The 26,314-nt window shown below is 44.3% G+C and overlaps 1 protein-coding gene across 2 annotated transcripts in view; it reads left to right on the forward strand.

The window, feature by feature from the left end:
* Positions 1-1,400: 1,400 nt before the first annotated feature.
* The window catches only part of LRP4 (LDL receptor related protein 4), an 85,921-nt gene continuing 61,007 nt past the window's right edge, over positions 1,401-26,314 (forward strand). For both annotated transcript variants that reach the window (XM_064145134.1, XM_064145142.1), the window contains exon 1: positions 1,401-1,933. In XM_064145134.1, the coding sequence (XP_064001204.1) occupies positions 1,426-1,933 (508 nt within the window). In that variant the 5' untranslated portion in view covers positions 1,401-1,425. The remainder of the gene's footprint in view (positions 1,934-26,314) is intronic.

A 26,314-nucleotide genomic window follows, 5' to 3' on the forward strand; every position in this document is an offset into this window, starting at 1 on the left:
ATGAATCCTGGTTATGTTGCCCTGTATTTTAGGGGGATGTAGTAAGGATTTGTCATACCAGCCAGTGACCCAGCCCCCAGGTCAGAGTTGGGGAGTTCTCAGTCTCTCCCCTAACTTCAACCAACTGTTCTCAACTCTTCCACTTCAGTCATCTTAAACTCTGGTGTCTTGAAGTTTATTTCTTCACAGTAATTGCATATTCTTTCCATGCCTCATTCTGTCACTGCTTCTGAGTCACTGTTAGCATAGATAGGTTTTTTAATCTCTCTGCTTAAATCAATCCCTCTTGGCTACCTCTGTTTGCTGCTATTCTTTTGCAACTTGCGCACTCCACCTGTCAAATATGTAGAATTCAATGCCATAGTCTATGTGCTATTGCAATTATGCTTTGTAAAATGCATCTGTTCTTATCTTGAAGCCATGATTCTGCATATAGGGCCATACACTAAATTTATACGTAGTTTGCTGCTTATTGTTTCTTATTGTCCTGTCTCTTCAGAGTTCTTCTCAGTAAAGCTCTGTACTAGATTATTTGTTTTATTCACATTGAGCTCAATATTTCAAGACTCAGTCCCTGTTCTAGTTATATGTTGACATTTTTAATAATATCCCTTGTCTTCACCATTTTACACACAATTAATAGGAGTGGCAGAATTGTCTCAATCACATTCTGAACTGTTTCCTTGCTCTTGTGACTCTTTGAAGGAGAGGATTAATTGCAGCTTCCTCTGAATTCATCTGTATGAAGGCTTTGAATAAGACTGTCACTGTCCCTTTTGTGTCATTTTGACAAAATTCTCATCTTCCCTTGTGGCCCAGGATTTGGACTATCTGCCTCAGTTTTCCATTCAAGATAACAACTCGAGATAAACTGAGATTAATTATTTAACAACAGTTTATTGCATTGCCAAGCCTATGTGTAGAATGTAAGATCATGCCACGGAGGATCATAAAATTGGCTTTAACGATGATGTCCAGCAAAGTCCTGTCAGATTTTAAATGCAGCACAGAGACCAGAAGCCGCCAAATGTTAATTTCTACTCCTACGAGCAACGGCTCTAGCTCTATTTTAGGGTACCCAGGATTGATATGTGATATGTTTCCGGACACTGCCATTGTAACACCAAATAGCACAACCCTCGTCAGTGAGCAGAGGGAAAAGTCAGACGGTTGTCTCAAGTAGCAACATGTATGACGGCAAAGGACGCGTGAACGAGGTACTCAGATTCTTTGAGCTTCCGAAGGGTGTTTGGCAAAAGAGGATGGGATAGAGAGAGGGTTTCTGCCGTTTGTCTAGGGTGCAGTCAGTTGGAACAAGCCGTAAAGTGGTGGCAGCGCATGGGGAAACCGCTCAGCTACCGGAGGATACCGGACTGCGCTGGGCAGCCGAGAATCCGCAGCGATGCTCCTTGGCGGCGCTGCGGGATGTGGGACAGCTACAGCCCCGAGCACCGGGGTCGCTTTGGGAAGGGTTTCCCCGCCCGCATCGAGAAAGCCGCGCCCGCGGCAAAGAGGGACCAGGGGCGCGACCAGGGGTCTCGCCACGGTGCTGGCCCGTGGCTTCAGAGGATGGTGAAAGGGTCTCGCTGTGGACCTGCAACCTCGAGACGGCCTCGGCGAAAGTCTGTGAAGTGCCTTCGCGCTGGGGGGAGCGGGGCGGGGGCTGCCCCGGCGGGGCCCCTCCTCCGGGGCTGGGCCTGGGCCGGGCGGAGCGAGCCCCCAGTCCCCGGAGCTGCCGCGGTTGTGGAGAGAGCGAGTGAGCGGCGGTCGGTCTGGGGTACTGCGTGCAAGAGGAGCCCGGGACAACGCTGCGGGCAGCCCGGGCGCGGGGCCGGGGCATTGCCAACCATGAGGCGGCGCGGCAAGGGCTGTCTCTCGTCCGCGCCTCCGCAGCTCCTGCTGCTGCTGCTGGGAGCGCTGCTCCGCGCCAGAGGTAAGCCGTGGCCGCGGCGCGCTCTGCCCCGCGGCGGCGCGGAGGGCCCGATCGGCGTCCCGGGCTCGGTGGCGGAGAGTCTTGCCTGGGTGGGAAGTCATTCCCTGTCGCGCCGCTCACCTGCCCGCGCCCGTCGGGCAGAGAGTCTCGCCTTACCCTGCCGCGGGACAAAGGTCCCTGCCGCGTCCCGCGCCTGGACGTAGCCTTCTCCCTCTGCCCGTGCCCTGGCCCAGAGCCGGAGGGGATCCCCGGCAGGCCGAGGCACGAGTCCCGGGGCGGCGCTGCACTGCCCGGGCGGCACGGAGAGCCCTCGCCGCCCACGCGGCCGCTGCCCTCCACGGAAGTTTGGCGGCGGCAAGCGCGGGCTTTGTTCCCGCGGTGCGAACGGCGGGCCGGGCTGGGGCGGGCGCGCAGGTTGCCTCGGAGGCTGCCGTGCCCGGCGTGTCGGGACAGCCGCCGCTCCGGAGCAGGAATGCAACCGCACACCCGCCACGACGGGCCCCTTAAAGGTACAGCCCGGCTATAGGGCAGTGCCCCGGGCTACCTGCCTGGCCTCGGCGGGGATCGGCCGGTAGTCTCCCTAATCTCCCTGTAGTGTCCTGGTGGAGTGGGGCCAGGGCAAGAGCGGTACCGAAAATACTGGCGAGAGGAGGGGTTCTCTGTTATCTTAGCGAGCAGGGGGGCAGTGCCGTGAAGTCTCGCCGGTGAAAACTTATCTTTGTGGTTGCTTTATCAACTGCAAAACTACTGCCGTTTCTTCATCCCGAGCGGAGGAGCTTTATTTACAAATGGGGTCTGTGGAGGAGAAAACATTTAAACGCTCCGCGGAATTGTTTATAAAGAATTGGAAGGCATTTGGGGGAGGGGTATGGAGAGGAGATCCGTACCTCATTTCTCTCCCTTCCCTCCTTGGGCAGCTGCCGTATAATTTCACCCATCCGTTTTCTCCTGTGCTACTCTGAAATTACAGGAAGCATTTGCAGTAGTGCTGCTGACCTCTCTCATCCTACAAGTATTGCCTCTGGGGCTAAATCATAGAGAGTTTGGGTTTCAAATAATATTGTTTCTCTTCTAACAAGAAACCTAATTGCAGGCAGCTTTGACGAAGGTGCTAAACCAGCTTGAAAGACTGAATAGAGCCTTGCAGTTATGTGTCAGAAAATCTGGTTTTTAAAACTCAGAAGTGCTTTTGAGTTCCCAACTGCCATACGGATACTTAGCTGCAGTCTCGGAGTGAGAAGGATCTAAAGTATAGATCTTAGTATAGGTGCTGATCTGGTTGTGTTTTATTTTGGCTATAACCCAGGTGCTCCTAGTTAATGTGTCTGGGTTGTTAACAGCCATGTGGGGGATGTCTGATTGTAAAGTGCGGGTTTGCTTGTAGGTGGCTGTGCCTTGATGTTCCCTGAATGCTTTTTTTTGTTAGTTTGTCTCTTTGTCAAGTAGTTTTTTCATTAGCGCATTTTAACTGTATCCTCTTGTCAAACGAATGCGAGCCTACAGTAGGAGATGCCAGCTGCTTCCAGAGGTGCTTATACTCTTTCCTTCATAGAAAGACGTCCTTTGCAATAAGAACGGAATTCCTCGGCAATTTTTTTGCTTTTTGAAGCAATAAAAAATGTGAGGAAGTGTCAGGATGGAGATGACAGAGAAGATTCCAAAGTATGTGATGAGTTGATGTACCTCCTCATAGCTAGACATTTTTCATCATCGCCCTTACAAAGGACACGTGGGGCTGGTGTAGAGCTTAACTGTCAAAAAGCATTCACAGCTACAGAACTCACAGTGCCAAACAGGTAACTCATAACCTTGGTAATTCACCACTGTGCCTCAGTACAGGAGCTGGTAAAGCAAACAAGATTTGCAAGGCAGACCTTTGACCTTCTGGCAGATAGTGGCAGTTAAAACTGGAAAAGTCTATGCCAAAAAAACCCCAAACCAACCCGTCCACAAGTGTCTTGAGCTCTTGGAAAAGTGCACTGCAGGTAAAAATGGATATATAGAGAACTAAAAGCTAATGGCATGTGCTGGTGGTGCGCAATGATGAAGAAGGGCTTGATGTTACAATGATCAGTGTTAGCATAAATAGGGTGCCACAGAACCTGTCTGGGTGATGTACTTGCCATTCTGGCTTGCAGGGCTCCTGACGTTAAAATACCTGGTTTCACTTCTCAAACATCTGGACTATGTTCTAGAGTCACAAACCTGACTTTATGCCTCTACAGAAGTGTAGTTTGTGGTATGATTCGTGATCTCCCTTACAAGTGCTTGGCATTGTTGGTTCTACAGCTCTCAGTCAAGTGCAAAAAGTCCGTTGTCCTGTCATCTTGGAAGTGATGCTGTTCTACTGCCTGAGTGTGCTGACAGTGCCTGGGTTTGCTGTTGATCATGTTGGATAATATTCCCAGGCGTCGGGATCACCTTGAATTATCTTGACTTTATTCTTATCAAAGTGGTGGTAGCACCAAGTAACATCTCCACTTGTCTAAAATGAAGAGGAAGATGCTGCAGGAGGCTGACAAGTGGTGTTGGTTTGTTTTGTTTGCTTGTTTTTTAAACTTAACCTCCAATTCTGTGTCTACTAAAGCATAGTAGCACTAGTGGAAAAGCATATATCTTCCAGTATGAAGTTGACATAATTCATTTGCTCAATGTAGATAAGCAGTTTTCTTTTTCCAAAAGCTTTTGTGTTTAGTATTGCTTTCTGCAATAGATGATCCTTTCTTGCATGCTGGGATTGTGAGTATATGCAGGAACCAAATTAATAGGTGCTTAATTTTGTGAAGTACTTGCATTTCCAGAGTGTCTTGTGAACCTTGAAGAGGGATGTTCTGCTCATGTAGGCCACAAAATGGCATTTGAGTAAATGTGGAGCTCTCTCTCTGCGTTGTGTTTTTTGATGTTACAAAGAAAAAATGGTTAGATATAAACATGATCCCCACTTGTCTGTAGTTGGAGGCAGTATTTGCGGTATGTTAACTAGAAAAAGAAACAGAAGTGCTTTGTATTTTGGTTTTACTCCTAAAAGCCTGTAGTTCTCCAGACTGGTGAAATAGACATTAAAAAATAATTAAAACATTAATTCTATGAGAATGATCCATAGTCTGATAGTACTCTTGAATCTTCCTGCACTCCTGTGAAATAGGCAAATATTATCCTTGTTTTGTATATGTGGGAAGTGAAGTAGAAATTTTCTTGCCCAAGGCCAACTCCCATTTGTCCTAGAATGCAACTTACTGTTGAACACAATAGAATATATGCTTCATAACGCTTATAAAAGCTGATAAAGAGATGTTATCTCGAAATCCACTCAAGATTTAAAAAACAGGTTTAAAAGTAAGTGCACATTCTACGCCTTCATTGAATTCCTCTCTGCTGCTTGTGATTTGTGGCTATTTATCTTTTCAACAGTACTTTTCTTTCCCTTGCTGCTGATGAAAAGATTTGTAAAACTGCAAGAATTTTATTCCCTCTCTGTTGGAAAGGGTGACTTGTAACTAAAATGTTGTTAAGCATGTAAGAGAAGTGGACACATAATTTGTCTAGTCCTCTATTATCTCCTCCTTAGCTATTGGTGATGTTACTGCAAAGAGCTTTATGTCATAAGGTGATGTGTACACACATGCATGCACACTTGAACTGACTCTTCTTTTAGATGTCTGGCTTTACCTGATACAACATCCAGAGCTGAACAGAAAATCCACTCCATCAATTGGCATATGATATTTAGGGCTCTCTGTTTCACATAAATCATAGCAGAGAATGCCAATTGTAGTCATCACCCATGAATCTAATGTGCTTGATAACTGGGCTCTTGGTTTTGCATCTGTAGTGCCTGTGGATCTTTGCTGCTGTGGTTGGCACTGCTTTTTCCTGGAATTGTGTTGTCTCTACTGTGTGAAGACTGGGCATTGCAATGCTTTTTGAATTTCTTGTTTCTATGTTATTTTTCCCACAGATTTCCATTTCCCTGTACTAAAGACAGTAACTGTATGGATCCAGGGGCTTGTGATTCCATAGGCTTGTGGTTTATTCATGCTGTATAACCAGGTCCCTTTGGGACTGTTACCTTGGGAGTGTTTAGCTGCCATCCTCCTGTGGGTGAGTTTGTGTTAAAGTTTTTCAGCTTTCCAGGCACTTTTGTTTGCCTCTCCTATGCAGAGCTGCCTGATAAATGCTGAAGTGTTCCAGTTGAAGTGTGTATTTAGTCTGAGAAACTCTTGAGCTGCAGTCAGAATTGCTGTGAGGAGCAGAGCTCCTCATCTGCAATAAGCCTAGATGAAAGGAGGCTCACTATGTAGAGGTAGGAAAATAAGTTTCGATAAAGGCTTTATTAACATCAAATGAAGCTGATGTTTGTAGACTTGCCTTGCTAAATTGTCAATGACAGAAATTACTCAATGAATTATGTTTCTTTAAAAGAGAAGAAAAGGAAAAGAGGGGATTGAACAGCCAGGACCCCGATTCTGATGATAAGAGACACATGCCTATAGCAAGATAAGTTAGCACAGCTTGGGGTTGTGAAAAGTAAGAATAGAAGGGTTGTGTTTTTTCATGAGGGTCTTAGATCATTAGCTTTTTCTATATTCAGCCACCAGTCAGCAAGTCACAAACCATTAACAGACAGTATTGTATTTGCATGTTCAGTGTTTGTACTGCAAACTGCAGTTTTGTCAAAAAATGTATGACTGAAGACGACGTAGCTTTCTCAGGTTGTATGTTAATAGCAACTTTTGGATGCTGCAGTACTCACAACTAAGAAGCACTAGGTTCTCTCCCAGAGTGGTAAGCAAGAGGATGAAATTCACTTCCCTGTACTGTCATGATGAGGTTGTCTAAAGAAATGCTGTCCAGCAAAGCTTCTAGGAGGGAAAGTGTTTGCCTGGAATCAGATCCTGTGTTCTGTAGTGTTAAGCTGAAGTTTTGATTTTGGAGTTCTATGTGCCAGACATTATCATGCCTTCAGACAGGGGAGAGCCCTTTCGTGGCTACAAGCACGGTGACTACCTCCATATGCCCTAGCAGGGTATAGTCTTCTCTATCCCTTTGTTACTGCCTGACAGCTCCTCCCAACTGCTGGAGCTTTCTGTTTCTACTGCATAGCAGCAGTTCTTTAATCAGAAATCTTGTTAGTATTCAGGGATAATTGATCCGACTCTCTGGTAGGGGGTGGGGACCTAGCCTTGCATCCTTCTCCTACTTGCCACCCCCAGTTTGACCCCTGTTGTCTCTTTGTTTTCTTCTGTTAAGTTTGTGCCAGTGATGTGTGTGTGTGCTGTTTTTCCAAGCAGCCTGAAGTTGGCCGTAACCAAGAGCAGCAGTTAAATAGAGCCCGATTTCCCCGCTTCCTGGCGTTTAGTTGTTCGGCTCCATTTTCTGGTCTTCTGTGTTTTTGATTTGCAGAGAAGGAACTTACTTGGTGCCCCCGGGCATCTCTTAAACCCATTAGAACAAACTCCATTATTTAACTGTACTTAGAAATCCTCCTTCTTTAGTCCCAGCATCCATCAAAATAATGTATCCTCTGTAAGGCCCTCTGGAAAATGTTTAATAGGATCTTTTCAAACTCAAGGAGAGTTCCAGTTGGGAAGGGGGAGGGGAGAAGGCTAATGGAAGATCTGACTGTGACTTGCAGTAAGCCCGAACTTGGCCTGTGTCAGCTCTCCCTTCACCTCTATGCTGAGGGATTGCTGAACAGAGCAGATCCAACACTGGGATCAAAGCTGGAAACAAAAGGCTTTGGGAGAAAAATTTCCCGTCTGGCCAAGAGGCAGCCACACAAAGGTAGTGCATAATTTATCATTCCATGTTTATTACTGCTGTGCTCCTTCTGGAGAGGGAAGGAAAAAAGAAGTGACTCTCCTGCTGTTTCAAAGGGGATAAGTGATGGCTTTGGAGACTTGAGGCAGGAAGGAGCTAGATATTACCGTGGAAAAACTTTTCAGTGCAGGCTGTACCCAGCTCCTCTCTTCTCAGACACGGACAGGCATTATTTCTGTTGAGAGGGAACCCTGTTCCTCCTTTTGAAGTGCCAAAGAGTGAGTACTTTAATCTGGTCATTCCAAAGGCTCAGTGTATGGAATGGTGCTGCTCTTGGCAAAGTCAAGTTCTTTGCATTTCTGACATGTTTTTCTTACCTTAAGGATTGCTCTAAGTACTTGTGGCTCTGTGTAACATGGAGGCGGAGGAGGCTACATTTGCCTTAAAGGATTTACAGTCCCAGTTGAACTTCTAACATCTGATAAGGATCATGGATGTGATAATTCTAGTAGGATAGATAAGGTCCAATATTAAAATAACATAGCTTTCTAATTAAATTTCCTTTAGCTTTGGTTTAGTGGAAAAAGCTTCTGAAAGTTTTTCATTCCAATCACTTCTTAGAACAAGAGTAGAGAGAGGTTTCTGGGTAGGAGTTGGCATCAGAGACTACTGAAAGCAGTTAACTGCAGGAATAAGGATGAGGAAGCAGATGCAAGAGAAGTGTAAACCATGAGAAGGGAAAGGAATATAGGAATACAGATATTAACAAGCAAAGATAGGCATTTTGGAAATGAGAGCCAAGAACTTGAGCTGGCAGAAGAACAGAAGGGCTGTGTGAGGAGATCCAAGTGGAGTAATTATATGGGATCTGATGGCAGGAGGAGTTGTTAATTAGGTAATATAAAAGATGGAAGTTTTGAAAGTGAAGATTAACATTGGGATGCATTTAACTGCTGAGGCAGGGAGTGATTTACTTTAGTGATTCTTTAAAGGAGAGTGTGACAACTTATTAGGGACCCTCAACAGTAGAGTCCCTGACCTAGTGAAGTGATTTTATGAAGTACCAGGAGCTTAACAGTGGAGGCAGAGGAGAAAAGCAGATTGATACTGGCATAGTGCTGAGATGTTGAGCCCACAAGATAGAGGTCACAGGATCACAGGATGTTAGGGGTTGGAAGGCACCCAAGGAGATCATTGAGTCCACCTCCCCTGCCAGAGCAGGACAATACTGTCTAACACAGATCACAGAGGAACACATCCAGGCAGGCCTTGAAAATCTCCATAGAAGGTCATGATGGAGTTACCTGCAGTGGTAGAATGTGGGACCTGTCAGATTTAGGAGCACATACAGAGAGAAGAATTTTGGAGTGGGATGTCTGGGAAGATACTTTGGATGAGAGTCCTGTCTGGAAAAGTGCATTAAATGGGAGAGCAGATCTGAAAAGAGAAGCTAGGAGGATGGAGATGATTGCCCAGAAAAAGGAATAAAGTGAGAATAGGAGATTACTCTATGGAGTGGAGAAGTAGAAAATAGCCCCTTTCCTGGAAAGGGATGTTCTCTTCACCACCAAGGATTGCTATGAGAAGGATTGAGTCACTGGTGAAAACTCTTATAATGTAAACATGTGAGGTTCTCAGCCTCTTTCTCTGAAAGGCTCATAAGAACCATTGTGTGACCATGCAAGAAGGCCAGAGGGAAATATGCACTCTGCTCCTATAGCCTGAATCTCCAGCTCCGTAGGTTCATTTGACTTGGTGACAGCTGGTAGTGTCTGGAAGAGGTTCTTGCCTGAGGTGCAGCCATTCACTGGAGCAGAACCGAGTCTCACGGAGTCTAGGATTAGAATAACATAAAGACACACCTTTGCTTTTTTGCTTTGAGTTCCCACCCAATTTTACTTCTGAATTTCCGTAACTGCTGAACAGTCAAATCCTTTCTTTACAACTGAGGGCAGGGAAAAGAAGAAAAGGTCTCAGGACTGTAATTTCCTGCTTCTTCTCCAGGCTCTTGAGGACAAACCAGGGGGCGGGATGATTCTCTGAATTAAAAATGCATTTGTTAAGAGGAAGGCAGCTTTACTGCCGCCCTTTCTTTGCGATTCAGAGTTTGCAACTTCTTCAGACATGACAAATTTAGGAAATGAGGTTTTTCAGGATTCAGAGGTTATGTTCTTCTCTCTGTGATTTTCTGGAAGTCTGTTGCTCTTAAACAGCCTGAATTAAGCTTCTTATGACTGGAGGACATCACCCTAATTTGTACAACCTTTCCAAAAGGAGCCTGATCAGTGTAGAATGAGAGGAAAAAGCAATGGGCCTGCCCATGAGAGCAAACTGGAGAGTTTGTGACGTGGGAAAGGGAAAGAGATTGGAAGCTGCCATTCTAGAAGCTTAAATAGCCAAGAGGCAAGTGAGGATAGTCTTAGGCAAATAGGAATGCTAGTGGACTATTTGCATTTTTGTCATGGCTCTAAAATAGAAGAATTCAGTGTCTAAATCTTGGAAAACATGATGTGAGAGTAAGTGGGAGACTGGCTTGGGTCTCCTGACAAGGACTCTAGTCATTGCCCTGCAGACTGAAGAATTAATACAAGGAAAGAATGGATTGAATTGAGAGCTGTGTCCATGTAGAGTCACAGTAGTGAAGGGATATTTCTTGGGCATGGGTTTGGAAGCAGGCAAGGATTGAATTGGGCTGGTTGCTTAGGTTATGGCTCTTTGCTAGGCCTTAAGGAAGGCTGCCCCTGGGTCTCACTTCCTTCCTGTACCAGTGAACAGCAGCTGCAAGAGTGTTGACTCATGAACCACTGATTCCTGAGTGGTTAAGATGTCTCCACCGCAAGGGTGGTAACCTCACGCGTTTCAGTTCAAACTGGCACTGCTCATGAATCAACACTGTCTACAGGCCTTTATTTACTGCATTTTTGAGTGTAAGGACGAATTCAGATCTGTAGTCAGCATTACCTTAAACAGCAGATCTTTAGGTTTTGGGGGCATTTTTTGATGTTTTGTTTTTCCAGATCCAGGGTTCTTTTATCTATGGAGCAGGTGAGTCTCCTGCCTGGAAGGGCAGATTTGTCATCTCTGTCAATTACAGTGAGTAATTTCTGATACCATTACTCAACCATGGAAGAATAACTTCATCGATCTTTGCCCTCTGCAACCTTCCATTACAGGCTTATTTGGCTTGAAGCAGCTCATCCACTCACAAGAAAAGATGTATTTTTCTCTGAGGTTTCTCTTGTTTATGGCCTTCCTCCTGTTAACTTAGGAGATGAGGAGTTGTAATCTTCAGTTGTTCTTAGTGCACATTCCAGACTAGAGCAAAAAAAGCTAATTCCTCAGGTTAAGTTTCCCAGTCAATTTCTTCAAGAAAATATGGTGGTTTTTTTCATGCTTCTTTCTTCCTTGCTATGGTTAGTTCTTCACCTACAAGTCTTCAGAAGTCTGGGAGCAAGCATTTAGGCTGGGAAGGAGTATCTGAGGAAAAACAACCAAACAAACAACAAATGCCCCCCAAAAGTATAATTTTTGTGATACTCCATAGTATCTTTTTGTTGGTCAGTTGTGCTGGACAGTAATATATATGCTGGAGGAAGAAGGGAAGCTCAGATGATTACTTTCTTAGCAATGACGGATGAGCAGTTTCTGTGCTGCAGATGCTTTAGAACAGACTGGTGGGGAAGAGGGAGTGGCAGGCACTTGCCTACTCTAGATGCTTGGTAAAACCCCCTGTTTAGCTTAATTGGGTACATGAGGCCACATCTAACAGTTACAGTGTAGAACTAATGGGAATACAGGCAAATGAAACCTATGTACAATCCATCAATTATAGGCTAAAAATAAACAGTACTCAAACAGAAGGTTTCAAGCAAGGAAGGGAGCGAGGCAGAAATGACATCTTTGGTATGTACATCTTGACTTACCCACTCAGGCAAAACAGCCTCTGAGCTTCCCATTAAGTGACTGGGACAGCTGCCAAAACACCTGTATTTGCTAGCTCATATACTGCAGTGCATTGGTCCTTGAGGTTAGGCTGGGAAAGGCATGGAATGATATTTGGATTGTTGTGGACCTTTTCTTGAGCAATATCGTGGCAACATGCTCTGCATCCTGTATGTCAACATCTCAAAACTGATGTGGTGGTCATGCCAGGACTATTGTGAGGGAAGAGGGCCATTAGAGTTAGTCTTCAGAAGACCAAATATGCCTAGGAAGCAAGCTTTTCTGACCTTGTAGGCTGCATACCAAGGTATGTGCTGTATGGCTCTGTGACCTTTAGAGAAGAGCAGAAGGGGAGTGGTTCACAAAAGGAAAATTACAATAACTCCATAAGGAGAGAATTACTCTGTTCCAGGATGGGGCTGGACTGTGGTTAGCATAGAGCAAGGCCACTCTGTAGCCCTGGAGTAACCAGTTTCAGGAGCTCTTACATGCTTAAGGCTCTGTGACAGAGTGGCTCTACTGGCTATGTGGTGGCTCTAGCCAGTAAGACATGTTGCAGCTACTTAATCTCAGCACTGTATGCAGTTCTCATGGTTTTTCCTGCCATACTGAAACATTTGTGCAAAAACATGGTAGAACTAAATCTATGAAATCTATGTAGTGATGGCTACAGAGAAGAACTGGAAGGATTTCCATTGCTGATCTTTGCATAAAATGGCTTGGTTTCTGTGTGATCTCAGCCAAAGCAGCAAAAGCTGTCTCCACCTAAAAGTACCAGAGAACTGTAGACTGGAACCAAATGAGAATGCTATCCGTTCCTATGAAAACATTGGTTTTGAGGATTTGGCATTCCTTTTGAAGCTAATGAAGCAAATAATCCAAAATCCATCTGTTTGAGAAGCAAGTCTGAATCTCAATGAGAACGCAAGTTTCTGTAACAAAAAATAAGTCCAAACCTAATAGCCAAGCAGAGTACCACCAGTTAATGTGCAGAGTTGTCCTGGCAGATAGCACCAAATGAAATGTGCAAGATTGAGTCAGACTCTTGCCAACTGCTGAACCGGCGTGTGCAACTATGAGCTGGATACAGGGAGAACACCATTAACAGTCCATGTGTAGGAAAGAAGGAGAGGCTGGGAAGGAAATCTTTCTAATCCTGCAAATAAAATGTAAAATACTAGAAAGAGCAAGAAAATGCTTACTTTCTAAAGTAGTAATGTGGCTGGTTTAGTAATGTTTTAATTTCTATTGTTCGACTCCATGCCATGTTCCCTCCTCTGTTGAAACCTCTGCGAAGCAGGACACTTCATATGGCATATCTTATGGGTGAAGCTCAAGTGTGCTGCCTCTTACATGTGGGTAACACTTGCAGAGCTTGCTTTGCCAATAAAAATGTCTTTGAATTGGCTGTGGTGGGATGTGGTGCAAATTCTGATGCAAGACAAGGCTCTTTGTAAGTGCAGATTTTGATGAGAACTTCTCTAAAAATCTTTAGTAGATTTTGTTCTGTTGTTGCTTTTGTGAATTGGCTCCTTCCTTTCTGTGGCCCACTGCTCTATGGTTGATGCTTGAAAACAAAATGCCTTCTATCTGGTTAGAAAATCTGTTTTATCCTTGGAGACTTAAACTGCTGTCTTAGTGTTCAAACTGTCCCTAATTAGCACTCACTTGCCTTCCTACAGATCCATGTCTTTTGCAAAGGCATTAGAAGAAATGACTTATGGTTTGTGAATTGTGTTTTTCCTTCATCTCTATCAACTTAGTCCTCTCTACCTGTTTAAACTTTGTAAATTAAACATATGACTTAGAACAGTTAAACAGTGGGCAGGACAGGGGAGATGTCACTTGCTTGGAACACAATCAGTGGCTTCTTTCAGGTGACATTAGGGATGAACTGCAAATGACTTTAAAGGGCATGTTACTGATTTGGTGTAAGGTTTGGTATCATTTTGCTTTATGGAAAATACTGTATTTAAAATAGAATTTTAGAGTAATATAAGCCCCATGTTTTGGAATATCAGAACAAGAGGAACTTTTGTTCCTTTTGCTTTCAGCAAACTTGATACCTCTAAGAGAGACTTTTTTGATGGAGATACTGAGGATTCTTCTCTGCTTGTGAAATATGGCCTCTAGCTGCAGGGCTTCCTTGTCATATAGGATGTGGTCTCCTGTTATCCCTAGTCTTAGTGTAACTGTAGGCTGCCCCACAAGGGTGGTCTCACCCACTTGTCCCTCTGGTAGGTCTGTGTGTGTGTCTGCTGGATGAATACCTTCAACTTGATCTGTTCCAGAACTGACCCACAAAATGGGAAAACCCGTGACATCACAGGTTGTGTGGTGCTGAGGAGAACTGCTCTTAGTATATACCTGATGGAAGGAGGCAAGAACAACTGGGATTTTTGGCACTGGCTGCTGCTTCGCTTTGTATTAACAGTAACTTGGAAAGACTTTTCCTGGGAAAAAAAGAGAAAAGATGAGAATTTCAGCCAAAGATTTAGTTTCTATGGCTCATGTAAGTGTGGGCTTTTCTACTGTATTGTGTAACAGTCTTCACGCTGCATTAGTGTCCAAGCGTGGACAAAGATCAACCTATAGATGTTGCAATTAGTGCAATACCTTAACTGATGATGCCTTTTGTGGTGGAAACTTCATTCAGACTGGATGCAAAGACTCTTGCTAGTGCCTTGACTCTTCTTCCTTAATCTTGCCTTTTAAGTGACTGATAGGTAGCAGAGAGTTGTTCTTTGACCCTCATTTGCAGAATCTGGATCTGAGTTTTGCTTGCTCTCCCCACCCTTCTTCACTGATGCAGTGGTGTGTTGTGATTTGGCAAGCCCAGTCTGGGCATGCACACAAAGGGAGGCACGATCCCACCCTCCCCCAGCGTTGATGCAGAAATGGTGGTGCTGATGCCAAGTGTCTGGTTAGTCAAAGGAAGAGAGAGGAAGCTGTTTGGAAACATAAGCTGCCTAAACAGCCATTCCTGTTCTCCCTGAATGAATATGTGACAGGCTGAAGGGGTGAGATCTACATGGGCTGAATCTCACACATGACTTGTCAATTGGATCATGTAAAGATTCGCTCTGATGGAAATCAGTTTCACAGTGTTACATGCAGTGTGTGCATACAATAAGGACAGTCCTTACTCTGAAGAGTTGATAATTCCTCCATCTAATGCATTGACAGATGTGTCAAATAACAAGATAAAAAAACCCACAGATAATGACTAACAGTAAAGAGAAGCTCCACTTAGTTGCTTTACTTTTTAGTCTGTATGTTGATAGTCCTTGTCCTCTTCACCCCCAAAATAGCCCCTTTTTTTGTTCCTTTGAGTTGCCTTTCTCTAGTCTTTCCCTTCCCCTGCTCTGACATCTGGCATGTCACATTATCACAATTAGGTAGATGTTTGTTGTGTCTGGGGTCCAATACTGGGAGAGTGAAAATTCTTCACAAATGTAATGCCGTCCTGAGTGGATCTAGTGTCTGGTTGTACCCTAGGTAGTGCACGTTCCTGTTATCTGCCAGCATTAGTCTAATGAGGGGTATCATATCTGAACCTAGCTCAAAACATGTATTCCTCTTCTGCCTCTGTGACTCTTCCACCTTTTCCCCGTCCTGACTGTAGCGGCTCTTGGGATGGATTGCAAATGAATATTTAACCATGTAACCACAAAGGTCAAGGAATTTGAGAACAGAATCGTAACTTAGACTTGGTTAGGAATCCAGATGTTAAACCCTGGATTCCTGACTTGGGACAGTTTAGATGCAGCCAACTTTAAATAAAAAATATTGAGTGTTCTATTTTGTTGCTTTGTAGCAGCAAGCTCAATTGTTGGGTAGTATTCCATAAGTACATAATTGGCTTCAGTGGCCATGTTTACCCAACAACTTCAGTGTTTTTCCTCTATAACCTTTAGAGATCATCTGTACAGAATTAAACTTGGAATGTTCTCTTTGCAAGGTGTGACAGAGATTCCCTGTGATGGTTGGGCCACGTATGGAAATGGCTGGGTGGGTGCTCTGGGGTTTGGTGTGGTGTTTTTGATTTGTTGTTTTTATTTTCCCTCTAAGGCTATTGACTACTTGATTTTGGGGTCTACAGAATTCTTTCTTGCAGGGATGAAGAACTGAGCCATGGTGACTGGTTGCTTAAGAGCTAGTTTTGTTTTTTTTTCTTTTCTGCATAGTGAAGTCAGTGTTCTTTTTCCCGGATTAGAATGTTACATTTCTAAGCATTTACTCTACTCAAGTGTAGAATGATCTAATTTGCTTTGTTAATTCCTTCACATAAGAATTTTCATCACAGCAGCATGTGTATCCTACTTCTAAATGTATAAACACATGGCAAACTGACTGTAAGAAGAAAATAACTCTTGAGCCACTGTGGTAAATAAGTCCATAAAGCTTTAAACAAGAAATGACTTCTTCTGTCAGTTTGACTCTAAGACCATAGTTCTGTAAGCAGTGAAGCACAAGGAAGATTCCAACTGGGCTGAGTGAGTTGGAAGATCCTTCAGATTTGCACATTTTTGTTGCTCATCACCCACTGGAGTAATTCCTCATATCTGTTTTTTTTTGCCAGGGTGCACAAAACTGTGGTATTTTATGGGCATCGTGGGAATAGGACTAAGGGAAGTAGGGCTGGGAGCTCTTGAAGCACTACTGATGAATATTAAACCACAGTCTTGAAGTTTCTGCCCCATTTTTGAGCAGATATGAGCATTTCTGGAGGGCCTGAGAGCTGTGTTATCACTTAAATATAGTCAAATCAAGGCTGCTTCCTGTCCTTTGCTTATCATGCACAGAAGAGGATTTGTTTTGGGAGGATATCTTACAAAGAAATCGAGAAGCTAGATTATAGCATGAAGGGCAGAAGAGTTTATCTTCCCCATGGAGAACAGTCATGCTATTCTGAGGACTCAATACCTAAATCCTATGGACTTGATACCTAAATCCTCTTGTATTTGCCAAGTGTTTGTGTGTTTGTAAGGAGGGATGTGGGAACGATTTCCAGAATGCTGTTACTATTTGTAATTCCACACTGTTTGATAGTGTATGTGAAAAAATAGAGGAAGAGGAATGAACCTCCAAGTTCTCAGAATCTGGCATTAATGGTCCATGTTCAACCTCAAATCATCAGGAAATGGAAAAGTTAACTGAGCTTACACTCTGAGTTTAAGATGCATGCTATGATGACCATAATGGTGTGTAACTTAGTGGTGTAGATAAGTAGATCTGATCTTGACTCATCAAGGCTTGTTGGCTGAAGGTACAAATGTACCATGTGTTCTTACTTAGCGAATGATCTATAGGAACAAATGTTATGTTCTTACAGCGTCTGGGTATGGCACTGCGAGGTACCAGAAGTATTTAGCAGATTCTGTCAAGATACAAACTGCACACTAAGGCCTTTTTCCCTACCACAGAAATATGTTTTATTTTTTGACTGAAAAAGCCATTTTACTATACCACCTTTAAAATGGATTACTGCATACCTCTTCCACTCGGGAATGCAGAGAGAGGGGAGAAAAAAGAGTCCAACTGAAAAAAAACAAACCCAAACTTGTAGGGACTTCTCAAGGTAGTTTGCAGTTACCAGAGATTAATTTTTGCTCTGAGTATAACTAGACTAGCAGCCCTGTGTTGTGCCATGTCTTTATTGCTCTTCATCATTTTAGGTAGCATTTATAACACTGGTGGGCTTGGGTCATTCTTTGATCAAAGGAAGTACTCTGTACTTGACTGAATAACATCACCTCCTCCAATGCCCATAAACTGCCTCAAAAGTTTGATCCAATTTGATTTCTGTTTTATATTGCTCCTAAAACTACAGTGGAACGACAGAAGGAAAATCACTCTTGAATCATTACAGTAGAATCATAGAATCAACCAGGTTGGAAGAGACCTCCAAGATCATCCAGTCCAACCTATCACCCAGCCCTATCCAGTCAACTAGACCATAGCACTAAGTGCCTCTTCCAGTCTTTTCTTGAAGACCTCCAGGGACGGTGCCTCCACCACCTCCCTGGGCAGCCCATTCCAATGGGAAATCACTCTCTCTGGGAAGAACTTCCTCCTAACTTCCAGCCTATACCTACCCCGGCACAACTTGAGACTGTGTCCCCTTGTTCTATTGTAGATGTCTTCTGTTCAGTCTTACAGATGCACTGCTGTTTTTTCATGGTCTTTGGCTGTGAGTTTGTGGTTCTAAAAAAAGGCTGTGTACCTGCATGTAGGGTGAGCTTTACCTCTGCAGAGAGGCCTTTAAAAGGCATCAACAATTATTCTTCCAGGGCTGAAGGATGCATCTGAAGAAGTGATCTGTGGGCTGTGTGTCTTTTACTTAGATATGCACTTCAGATCTTAGAATTTGCTCCAGGAAATAGTATCAGAGGCAGTTCTTAATAATATTAACACAGGCACTTCTCATGAGAAAAATCTGCAGGCATCTTTAGCATGCTTTTGTATGGAAGCAATGGTTATTTCAATATGGGTGCATATCTCCTCATCCAAAAAAACTGGTCCCAGATAATAAAAGTTTCATGAAAATAGGCAGCACAATAAAGAGAAGGTACTACAGAAACGACTTGGCTCTGGGTGAAGATTCCTCATGAGTTTGCATTTTGTTAGACATGAAAGAATCTCTTCCTTCTATTTGGCAACAGATACACCAAATTGACTATTAGCAATGAATCCATCTGAAGCTGGCATTGTTAGTTCTGCTTCTCATGTAGCTATTGAGATTAATCAGGTGTGCAAGTTGGAGTTTTTCTGGACATAAGCCCATTTCCAGGTTCCCAAGTAGTGGCAGTAGTCCAAGTGGTTAGTTCACCAAGCTCAAGAGATATTTAGTTCTCTCTTGTTAGGAGGCAGAAATCTTCAATGGGCTTTAATTGGATTGCTTTTTAGGGCTACTCAAAAGCTTTGGCTGGTTTAGGATGTGGCTGCTTGGCTACAGAGTGATATTTCTAGCGAGAAGCATGTTGAAATTGTGTTCTGAGCTAACTGGCTGCTGGCTGTTTCTTAAATATGAAAGAGAGGTTTGGGGTGGGGTTTAGAGATTTCTCTTTTTTGCTTAACTCACAAAGTTTTGGGGGCTGGATTTTATCCATTAAGTGTCTTGTATTGTGTTTATCCCCATCTTAAGAGTCCATGGAGGCTGTACTCTTTCGTGTAGCAATAAATTTTAACTGGGATATCTGAAATAATTACTGTTCCTGTGCCTTTGACTGGCTGAACATGAGGTAAAATATTGCTGAATGTCACAATTTACGGCCTGGCAACTTCCATTTATTTTTATGCGCTGGCTTACACACTGGTGCTTTAGGAGCTGCACACAAATGTCCTGAGGTAAAATCTTGCCAGATAAGATCCCTTGGATTGCTGAGTCTAGTCTGATTGAACTGGAAGGAGGCTGCAGGCGTGACTCTCTTCCCTCTGGAGACTCCAATTTCTTGGTCTTCAGGTCGTGTTACAAGGCCTGTGTGCCTCAACCTTAGCTTAGCCAGCGTAGAAGCTGGCTGAGGGGTTTTGCTGAGGGCAGGGAAAGGAAGAAAAGATGTCCTATGCGCTTCCAAACCTCTTGTGCTCCAAGGCACTCAGGAGAGACATTTTGTAATGCAAGCCGAACCAGTTCTGATAGTCTTTCCTCATTAGTTACATCAGAAAGGCCAAGGATCTTTACTTCTTTTATGGAATTTTTTTTTCCTCCTCTTTTCTTTTCTTCCCCCACCCCCTCCACCTTTCCCCCCTCCTCTCCGCACCTTTTGTCTTGCTTTCAGTTCACCCATCTGCATCTGGTCTTGCCCAGGCAGCTGCTGCTCTATTTGTATGTTCCCTGGGGGAGCTCTGGTGCTCCTTTGAGATCTCCTGTTGCTTTGGGAATTCACCTTTTAGACATGGTGCTTCATTAGCCTCTCTCATTTATTTAGTACTGAGAGAAAAGATTTTTCCCTCCTAAAAAGCAGAAGAACGAGTTTCCAGCGGCATGCGCTTAAGAGGAGACTGCTCTATGTAAATAGAGCAGGTTTAAAAGCGTCCTGCTTTGGCAAAGGAGCGGCTGGGGCGTTTTGATGGGATATTGTTGGACAGAGTTGGCACTAGGAGGGCCCTTGGAGGCGAGGGCTGAAGGGCTGCCCCCTGCGCGTCCCTGCCATGGGGAGGCTCGCCCGCCAGGCAGCGGCCGCACTGCCCCTCCGCGCCGCTGCCTCTCCTCCCCTCCCCTCCCCTCCCCTGCCTCGGCCTCAGCACAGTCGCGCCTTTTTGTTCTTGCTCGATAGAGAAAAAGCGTTGTTGGAGACTTTTCGGCCGTCGAGCTCCTCGTTGCCTCGCTCGCCGCCGCTCTCCCCCGCCGGGCAGTGTGGGAGAGTCGTCCCCTCTGCAGGCGATGGTGGGAACCACCCCGGCCTCGCTTGTCATCAATGGCAGCCTTCAGAAAGCTGGCCCCCAGGATCCTTACTCTGCAGCAGTGGGAGGCTTCCCTGACGGATAAAGGACTCCTTGCAGCACTGACTTGTTGCCTTAAATCTAACAGAGGAAACCTTTTCATTCTCTTTGGGAGCAGCTCCCTCCCTTGGTGATTTGTCTTGGAGGAAGGTGGTGGCTGGTAGAAGGGGGGCACTTGCAGAGCAAGGGGGGCGATGTGGAGCACTGGAGCTTGGAACGATTTTTCTGTTTCCCTTTCACAATAGTCTGGCCAGTGCCTGCAGAGCTGGGCTCACAAAGCCTCCCCGAAGTGCCCGAGGTCCCGCAGGGCTCCTCACAGTGCAAGTTTGCTGTGTCTATTGCTACCAACAATACAGCTGGGCCCAGCAACAGCCTGCAGCTTTGGGCAAATATTTCTGCAGCTTTTCCTTAATTGCTTGTGAGGGGAGGAGAGTGAAGTGGGTTGGAGAGGAGGGAGAGGGAAACAAAACTAGAGATGAGTGGAGTGGTTTATCTCCTGCTTCTTAGGTTTCTAAAGAGAGCATCCACATTAAAACAAGAGACAGGTGTGGAGCATCAGTGTTGGATCTGAGGGAGAATGGAAATTTAGTCACACAACACTGTCTCTTTAAGGAAGCTGTTGCTGCTCAACTGTCTAAGAAGTTTTGGGCTTGGCAGTTCCTTGAGCCTGTTATTGTAGTCCTAAGATAGGTAAGCTCCTATCTATGTGCAGGTTCTGTCCCCCGTTTCTAAAGCTGCAGTGGAACTGCTTGCTGGTGTCAGTAAGAGACCATACGAAACCTCTGCTCCACAGCGGTATGGGGAAAAAGTAACTCGGCTTTAAACGTTGCTTTCCATCTCCGCAGGGCTGGCAGCAAGCTTGGCATGCACTTAGTTTGGTGCTAAATTATTACACTGGCTAATCTGTTTTGTGTGCATTATTTGCTGTGTACTAGAGATTGAAATATCTTAGACCTGATGCTGTTGTTATAGTAGAAACCATGCTAGAATCATAGTCCTTGTTCGTAATACATCATGTCAGAAATTAAATCTGAGTAGGAGATATGTCAGTGTGCTCCCGGAACAGGGAGTACTCTTGCTGTAAAGTCATAATTCCACAGAAGCTTTATGCTGAGAGTTGCTAGTGGCTGCACACATGGAGACTGGGCTTCCTGAACTTTCTCCCAAGGCTTGGCTCATCTTCTGTTTCCACTCAGTTAAATTCCAGCAAAATTTCCAAATTGAATCTAATCTCCAAGCAATTGGCAGGATTACTTTGTGTCAGTGTGGTGAACAATATAGTAAAGCTTGCAGTGGAGTTGTTAGCGTGGATATAGTCAGCTCTGTTAAATAAGGGAGACCTTTGCCTCTGATTTGAAGGGTAGAATAAGTGTTCTCTGTAGGAAGAAATTCCTGATATGCCAGATTCATAGTTGAGTCAAAATAGTGTTCATGACTGTATGGAGATATTTGAGAAGCCTTATCTTCACTGGCATTTGGTGACTGTTCCTTTCTTCTGTATTGTTTGTCATGTACTCTTTGTAGAAGCACGGTATCCTCAAAGTGTCACAACTACAAGTTAGGCAAAGTTTGTATGCAGAGAGAACAGCTAATATGGGTGAAAAACCAAAGGAGCTTTTGGAAGCATTTTCATCTGAGTACCGAAATAGAAGCCTAGGTCTCTAAGTGCAAGTTGACAAGAAGTGTTTGAGTTCAGGTTGGCTGTGTTAGTGAATTAGAAATTAAATATAAGGTTGCTGATATCTCTGGAGCAGAAGGGGGATCATGTGTGGGAAAAGAGTGGTATCATAGAGGCCAAACCTACCCCAGTCTCTGTCTAATTTTCCCATTCTTTTCAGTTGATTGAAGTTTTGCCAGTTTTTAACTTTCTAGACTGAAACTTGAGGGAGAGAGAGAAGAGTTTCTGCTTAAAAGCTGTTTCTGACACTTCAGTTAGAAATGAATTTGGAAAACAAAGAGAGAAAATGCTTCCTCTGTGCTGAGTAGGAGTTAAAAAGCTTGTCAGCAAAAGCCTCTTTGTTTCTCTGAATGAACATTGACTATCCGGTGGCAGGCTTGAGTCAAGCAGGAGCTCTGCTCCAATTACTGCCCCAAATGAAGCACTGCAGAGGAACTGTAGTCTAGATGATGCCTTCTGAGAGGCCATCCTTTGGCCTGAGTGCTCCTTCGCTGGCCTGCAGGCAGTAAGGAGGAGAAGGCAGCTTCAGTAAGCTATTTTTGCACGATATGGTGCAGCATTGAAGATTGTGTTGCCAATGCCAGAAATTAAATGGAGTCCCCTATGGAGCTGAATCTGTCATCCCACAAGGCTGTTAAGTGAAAACCAACTATGTAATGCCAAACACTGACCAATGCAACCTGCCTGCTTGTTTAAATTGCTCCAGGTAATTTTGATGGGTTGGCTTTTTATTAACTCTTTTCCATCTGTATCTCTTGGCACTTTTCTAATCGGCTTGCATGTGGCTTAGAGAGAAATGTGACTCTTTGCGCTTGATTTGGATCAGGTTTTAATTTCTGTGGCTTTTTCAGTGGGGGAAATAAAGAAGAAAAGTTTGAGAAGAAATAGCAGAAGACAATGGGATTCTGGAAGCAGGGAATTGCAGAATCATAGAATATTAGGCATTGGAAGGGACCTCCAGAGAAGATCTAGGTGAATGACCCTGTCAAAGCAAGATCACTTAGGGCAGGCCACATAGGAACACATGGAGGCAGGTTTCGACAGTCTCCAAAGAAGAAGACTCCACAACCTCTCTGGGCAGCTTGTCCCAGTGCTCCAGCACCCTCATCGTCTCCTCATGTTGGTGTGGAACTTCTGTGTTCTAGCTTATACTTGTTTCTTGTCCTACTACTGGGCACTAAGAGAAAGAGACTGGCACCTTTGTTTTGACACCTACCCTTCAGACATTAATAAGATCCCTCCTCCAGACTAACCAGGCCAAGTTCTTCCAACCTTTGTTCATAGGAGAAATGTTCAAGTCCCTTAATCATCCTTGTAGGTCTGCATTGGACTCTCTCCAGTTGATCCCTGTCTCTCTTGAATTTGGGAACCCAAAATGATACAATAGTCCAGGTTTGGTCTCACCAGGGCAGAGTAGAGGGGTAGGAGAACCCCCCTAAACCAGCTGGACACTTTTCTTGATGTACCTCAGGATACCATTGGCCCTCTTGGCCACAAAGGGTACATTGCTATCCCATGGAGAATTTGCTGTCCACTAGGACTACAAAGTCTTTCTCCACGGAGCTGCTTTCCAGCAGGATGACCTCATATCTGCATTGGTGCCTGGTGTTACTCCTTCCCATAAGGAGGACTCTACATGTGTACTTGTGGAATTTCATGACATTCCCCTTCATCCAGCTCTCCAGCCTGTCCAAATCTCACTGGATAGCAGCACAGCCTTCCAGTGTGTCAGCCAACTCCTCCAGTTTTGTATCAGCAGTGAATTTGCTGGGGGTATACTCTGTCCCCTCATCCAGCTCATTGATGAAGATGCTGAACAAAACTGATCCCTGGGGAACACCACTGGCCACAGGCCTCCAACTGGACTCTGCACTTCTGATTACAACCCTCTGAACTCTGTCTTTAATCCATTTTCCAATCCACCTCATGTTTCAATCATCTGACTCACTTTTCTTGAGTTTACCTGTGAGGAACTTCTGGGAGACAGCATCAAAAGCTTTGCTGAAGTCAAGGAAGACAATATGAACTACTCTCCCTTCATCTATCCATTTGGTCATGTTAAAAGATAGGAAAGGGATGAGGCAATGTGGGCAAGTGGAAGGAGGGTTCTGGGTAGCAGGTGTGAGATGGGTCACTTCTTTTTTCTCTCTTTTCCTCCATCAGGCTTGTCCCATTTCTGTGTAGTGGTTCACCCACAAAGAAACTTGTATTTCAGGTTCTTTTCTCTTGCCTCTCCTTTTTCTTATAAAAAAGGGGCTTGCTGGTTTGGCAGGCGTGAAGCTGACCTGTTTGGCACACTCTTGTGTGCCACCTGTGTTGCTCCCTTTACCCTCTGTTGTGTTTTACAAGCACCCAGCACTTCTGCAAACCGTTCCTTGACTCTACAGGTGGGACACGTACTAACAGAGATTTCTGGCTTGGGACTCTGGCTGTTGAGATCTATAAAATGGAGCTGGTGAATCAGTAACTTAATTCAGTAAGATGTGAAGACAAATGAGTCTGTGTTTATGAAGTGTTCAACAGTTCAGGACTTTGTGCTGCAAGTAATGTGGGAATTGTGTGGTCTCATAAAGTGCAGAAGGGGCCTGTTAAAAGCTGTACAGGTGAATTTAATTCTGAGATTTCATTAGAGATTTTTTTAAACTTTACTTTTAATAGATTTTAAGTGCTTGGTGTAATCAGAAGAAAATAAATCCTGCCACTGTTGAAGTGTGCTATATAAGATGCTGTCTTTGCAAGACTGTTGCTCAGTTCTGCGTACCAGGAAGCAAACCTTTAAAATTCACACCTCTAAAAGTAAATTTGCTAAAGTCTTTTAGGTTCTGTAGCATTACACCTGGTCTCTCACTTCCTTCATTGAAGGGAGAGCTGGTGTTGGGACGCCACGGTCTGTCTCTTAGTATGCTTTTTACTGCTACCTCTGTGGTTAACCTCTTCCTCATGGACCATTTAACCCGTGGGGAATATGTGTGTCTACATATGTGTTCTTTAATATAATTTTAGTGTTGGAGCTGTCCCATACATTTCCCTGCTGTTTCTACTCCTTCAGGAAGAGGAGATTGGAGTCTCTTATAACGCTTTGCTTGCAGCCTCTTTCAGCCTCTGTGGACCCATTCTCTGGTAAATGAGAAAGTCGAGTAAAGGCCACAGGTCTGCACATGAAAAACACAGGGAACATGAGTTGAGCTCCATGTTAATTTCCCTCCGGAAACTGCCTCTCTGTAATTACAGTTCCAACATCCTCCAGAAGAAAAGGACCCTGTCCCCCCTACAGCCCTCTTGGCAAATTTGATGCTTCTTGCAGAAGGGAAACCAGGCGTGGAGCGGAGCAGGTCAGCTGGGGCCTGAGAATGCTCTCCTCCTGTGTCTTCATTGCAGGAGGGGGGGTGGGGGCTGTTCATCTCCCTAGCTTCCTTCTTGCCTCTTCCCCGAAATCTCCCAAGTAAATACAATTTTATTTTATTATATTGCTGCCTATCTGCTGTTGTTTTTCATACAAAAAAGGTGGAAGGGGCGAGAAGGATGGAAAGAGTCTGACGACAGGAAGAGATGAATTGCTGAAGAATGACACTGGCAGGGACTATTGTTCATTTTAACGCTGGAGCAGGAGCAGAGAGAAACGTTCACACGCCATCCTTGGGTATCCTGCTGGGCAGGCTAGGAAAGGGGCATTCCAGCTGGTCATGAGATTTGGCTGGACAGATTGAATTGGGCTGAATAGAGTGCTCGCTGGGTTTTATTATTATTATTTTTTTCTTATAAAGAAACCCACTGATTAATTGTGATGGAACTCCATTAAAGGAGAGAGTCTGAAGCCCACATACACATTATAGACATAAAGCTCTCAGCCTACCAGAGTGTGATAACTGCGCCTTAACCCTTTGGGGGAGGGGGATGCTCAGGGTGTCAGCATTGCTCAGTCTGTGTTTACGTGTTTGTATGAGAGGACTTCTGTCCTTTGGGGAAGGAGTTGTGTGCACAGCAGGAGACCTGTAAACAGACTGTATCTCATGAAAGACAAGTGCTTGAAGAATGAAAATAAGATTATGGGGTATTTTGTTCATGGAGAGTTTGTATGGAAATTTGCTCAAACATCACTGCCTTGATTTTAATGGTTTTGCCCCGTTTAGTAAACCTTTGTATTGGTCTCTCCTGTCCTGTCATGAGTGCAACAACAGGAAAAGTCTGTGAAGAGACTTGTAAAGTTCCACAGACTCCTTGGGGCTGTAGGAAATGAACTTCCTAGAAACATGAATATCCCTTTACTAGATGTAAGATAAAAACCTAGGTGAGTATTTCAAAGAATGCTGCAGTCCATGTGAGAACAAAGCTGTAGTTCTTCTGAACACGGGGACTGGTGTGGAGTTTGAAAATGGATGGACAGCTTGGACATGTGTTATCTCTGCAGAGATGGGATGGAATTTGAAGATAGTTAGAGACCTCTTTCTGTGAGTAAACGGTTTTGTTATGTATTGGCTTCATTTCAGATGTGTGCAAAAAAAGCCCAGATTGTCATACTTCTGTTTTATTTTATCCCTTCTTTTTACTCAGCTGAT

This window comes from Pogoniulus pusillus, chromosome 1 (genome assembly GCF_015220805.1).
Source record: "Pogoniulus pusillus isolate bPogPus1 chromosome 1, bPogPus1.pri, whole genome shotgun sequence".
Classification (NCBI taxonomy): domain Eukaryota; kingdom Metazoa; phylum Chordata; class Aves; order Piciformes; family Lybiidae; genus Pogoniulus; species Pogoniulus pusillus.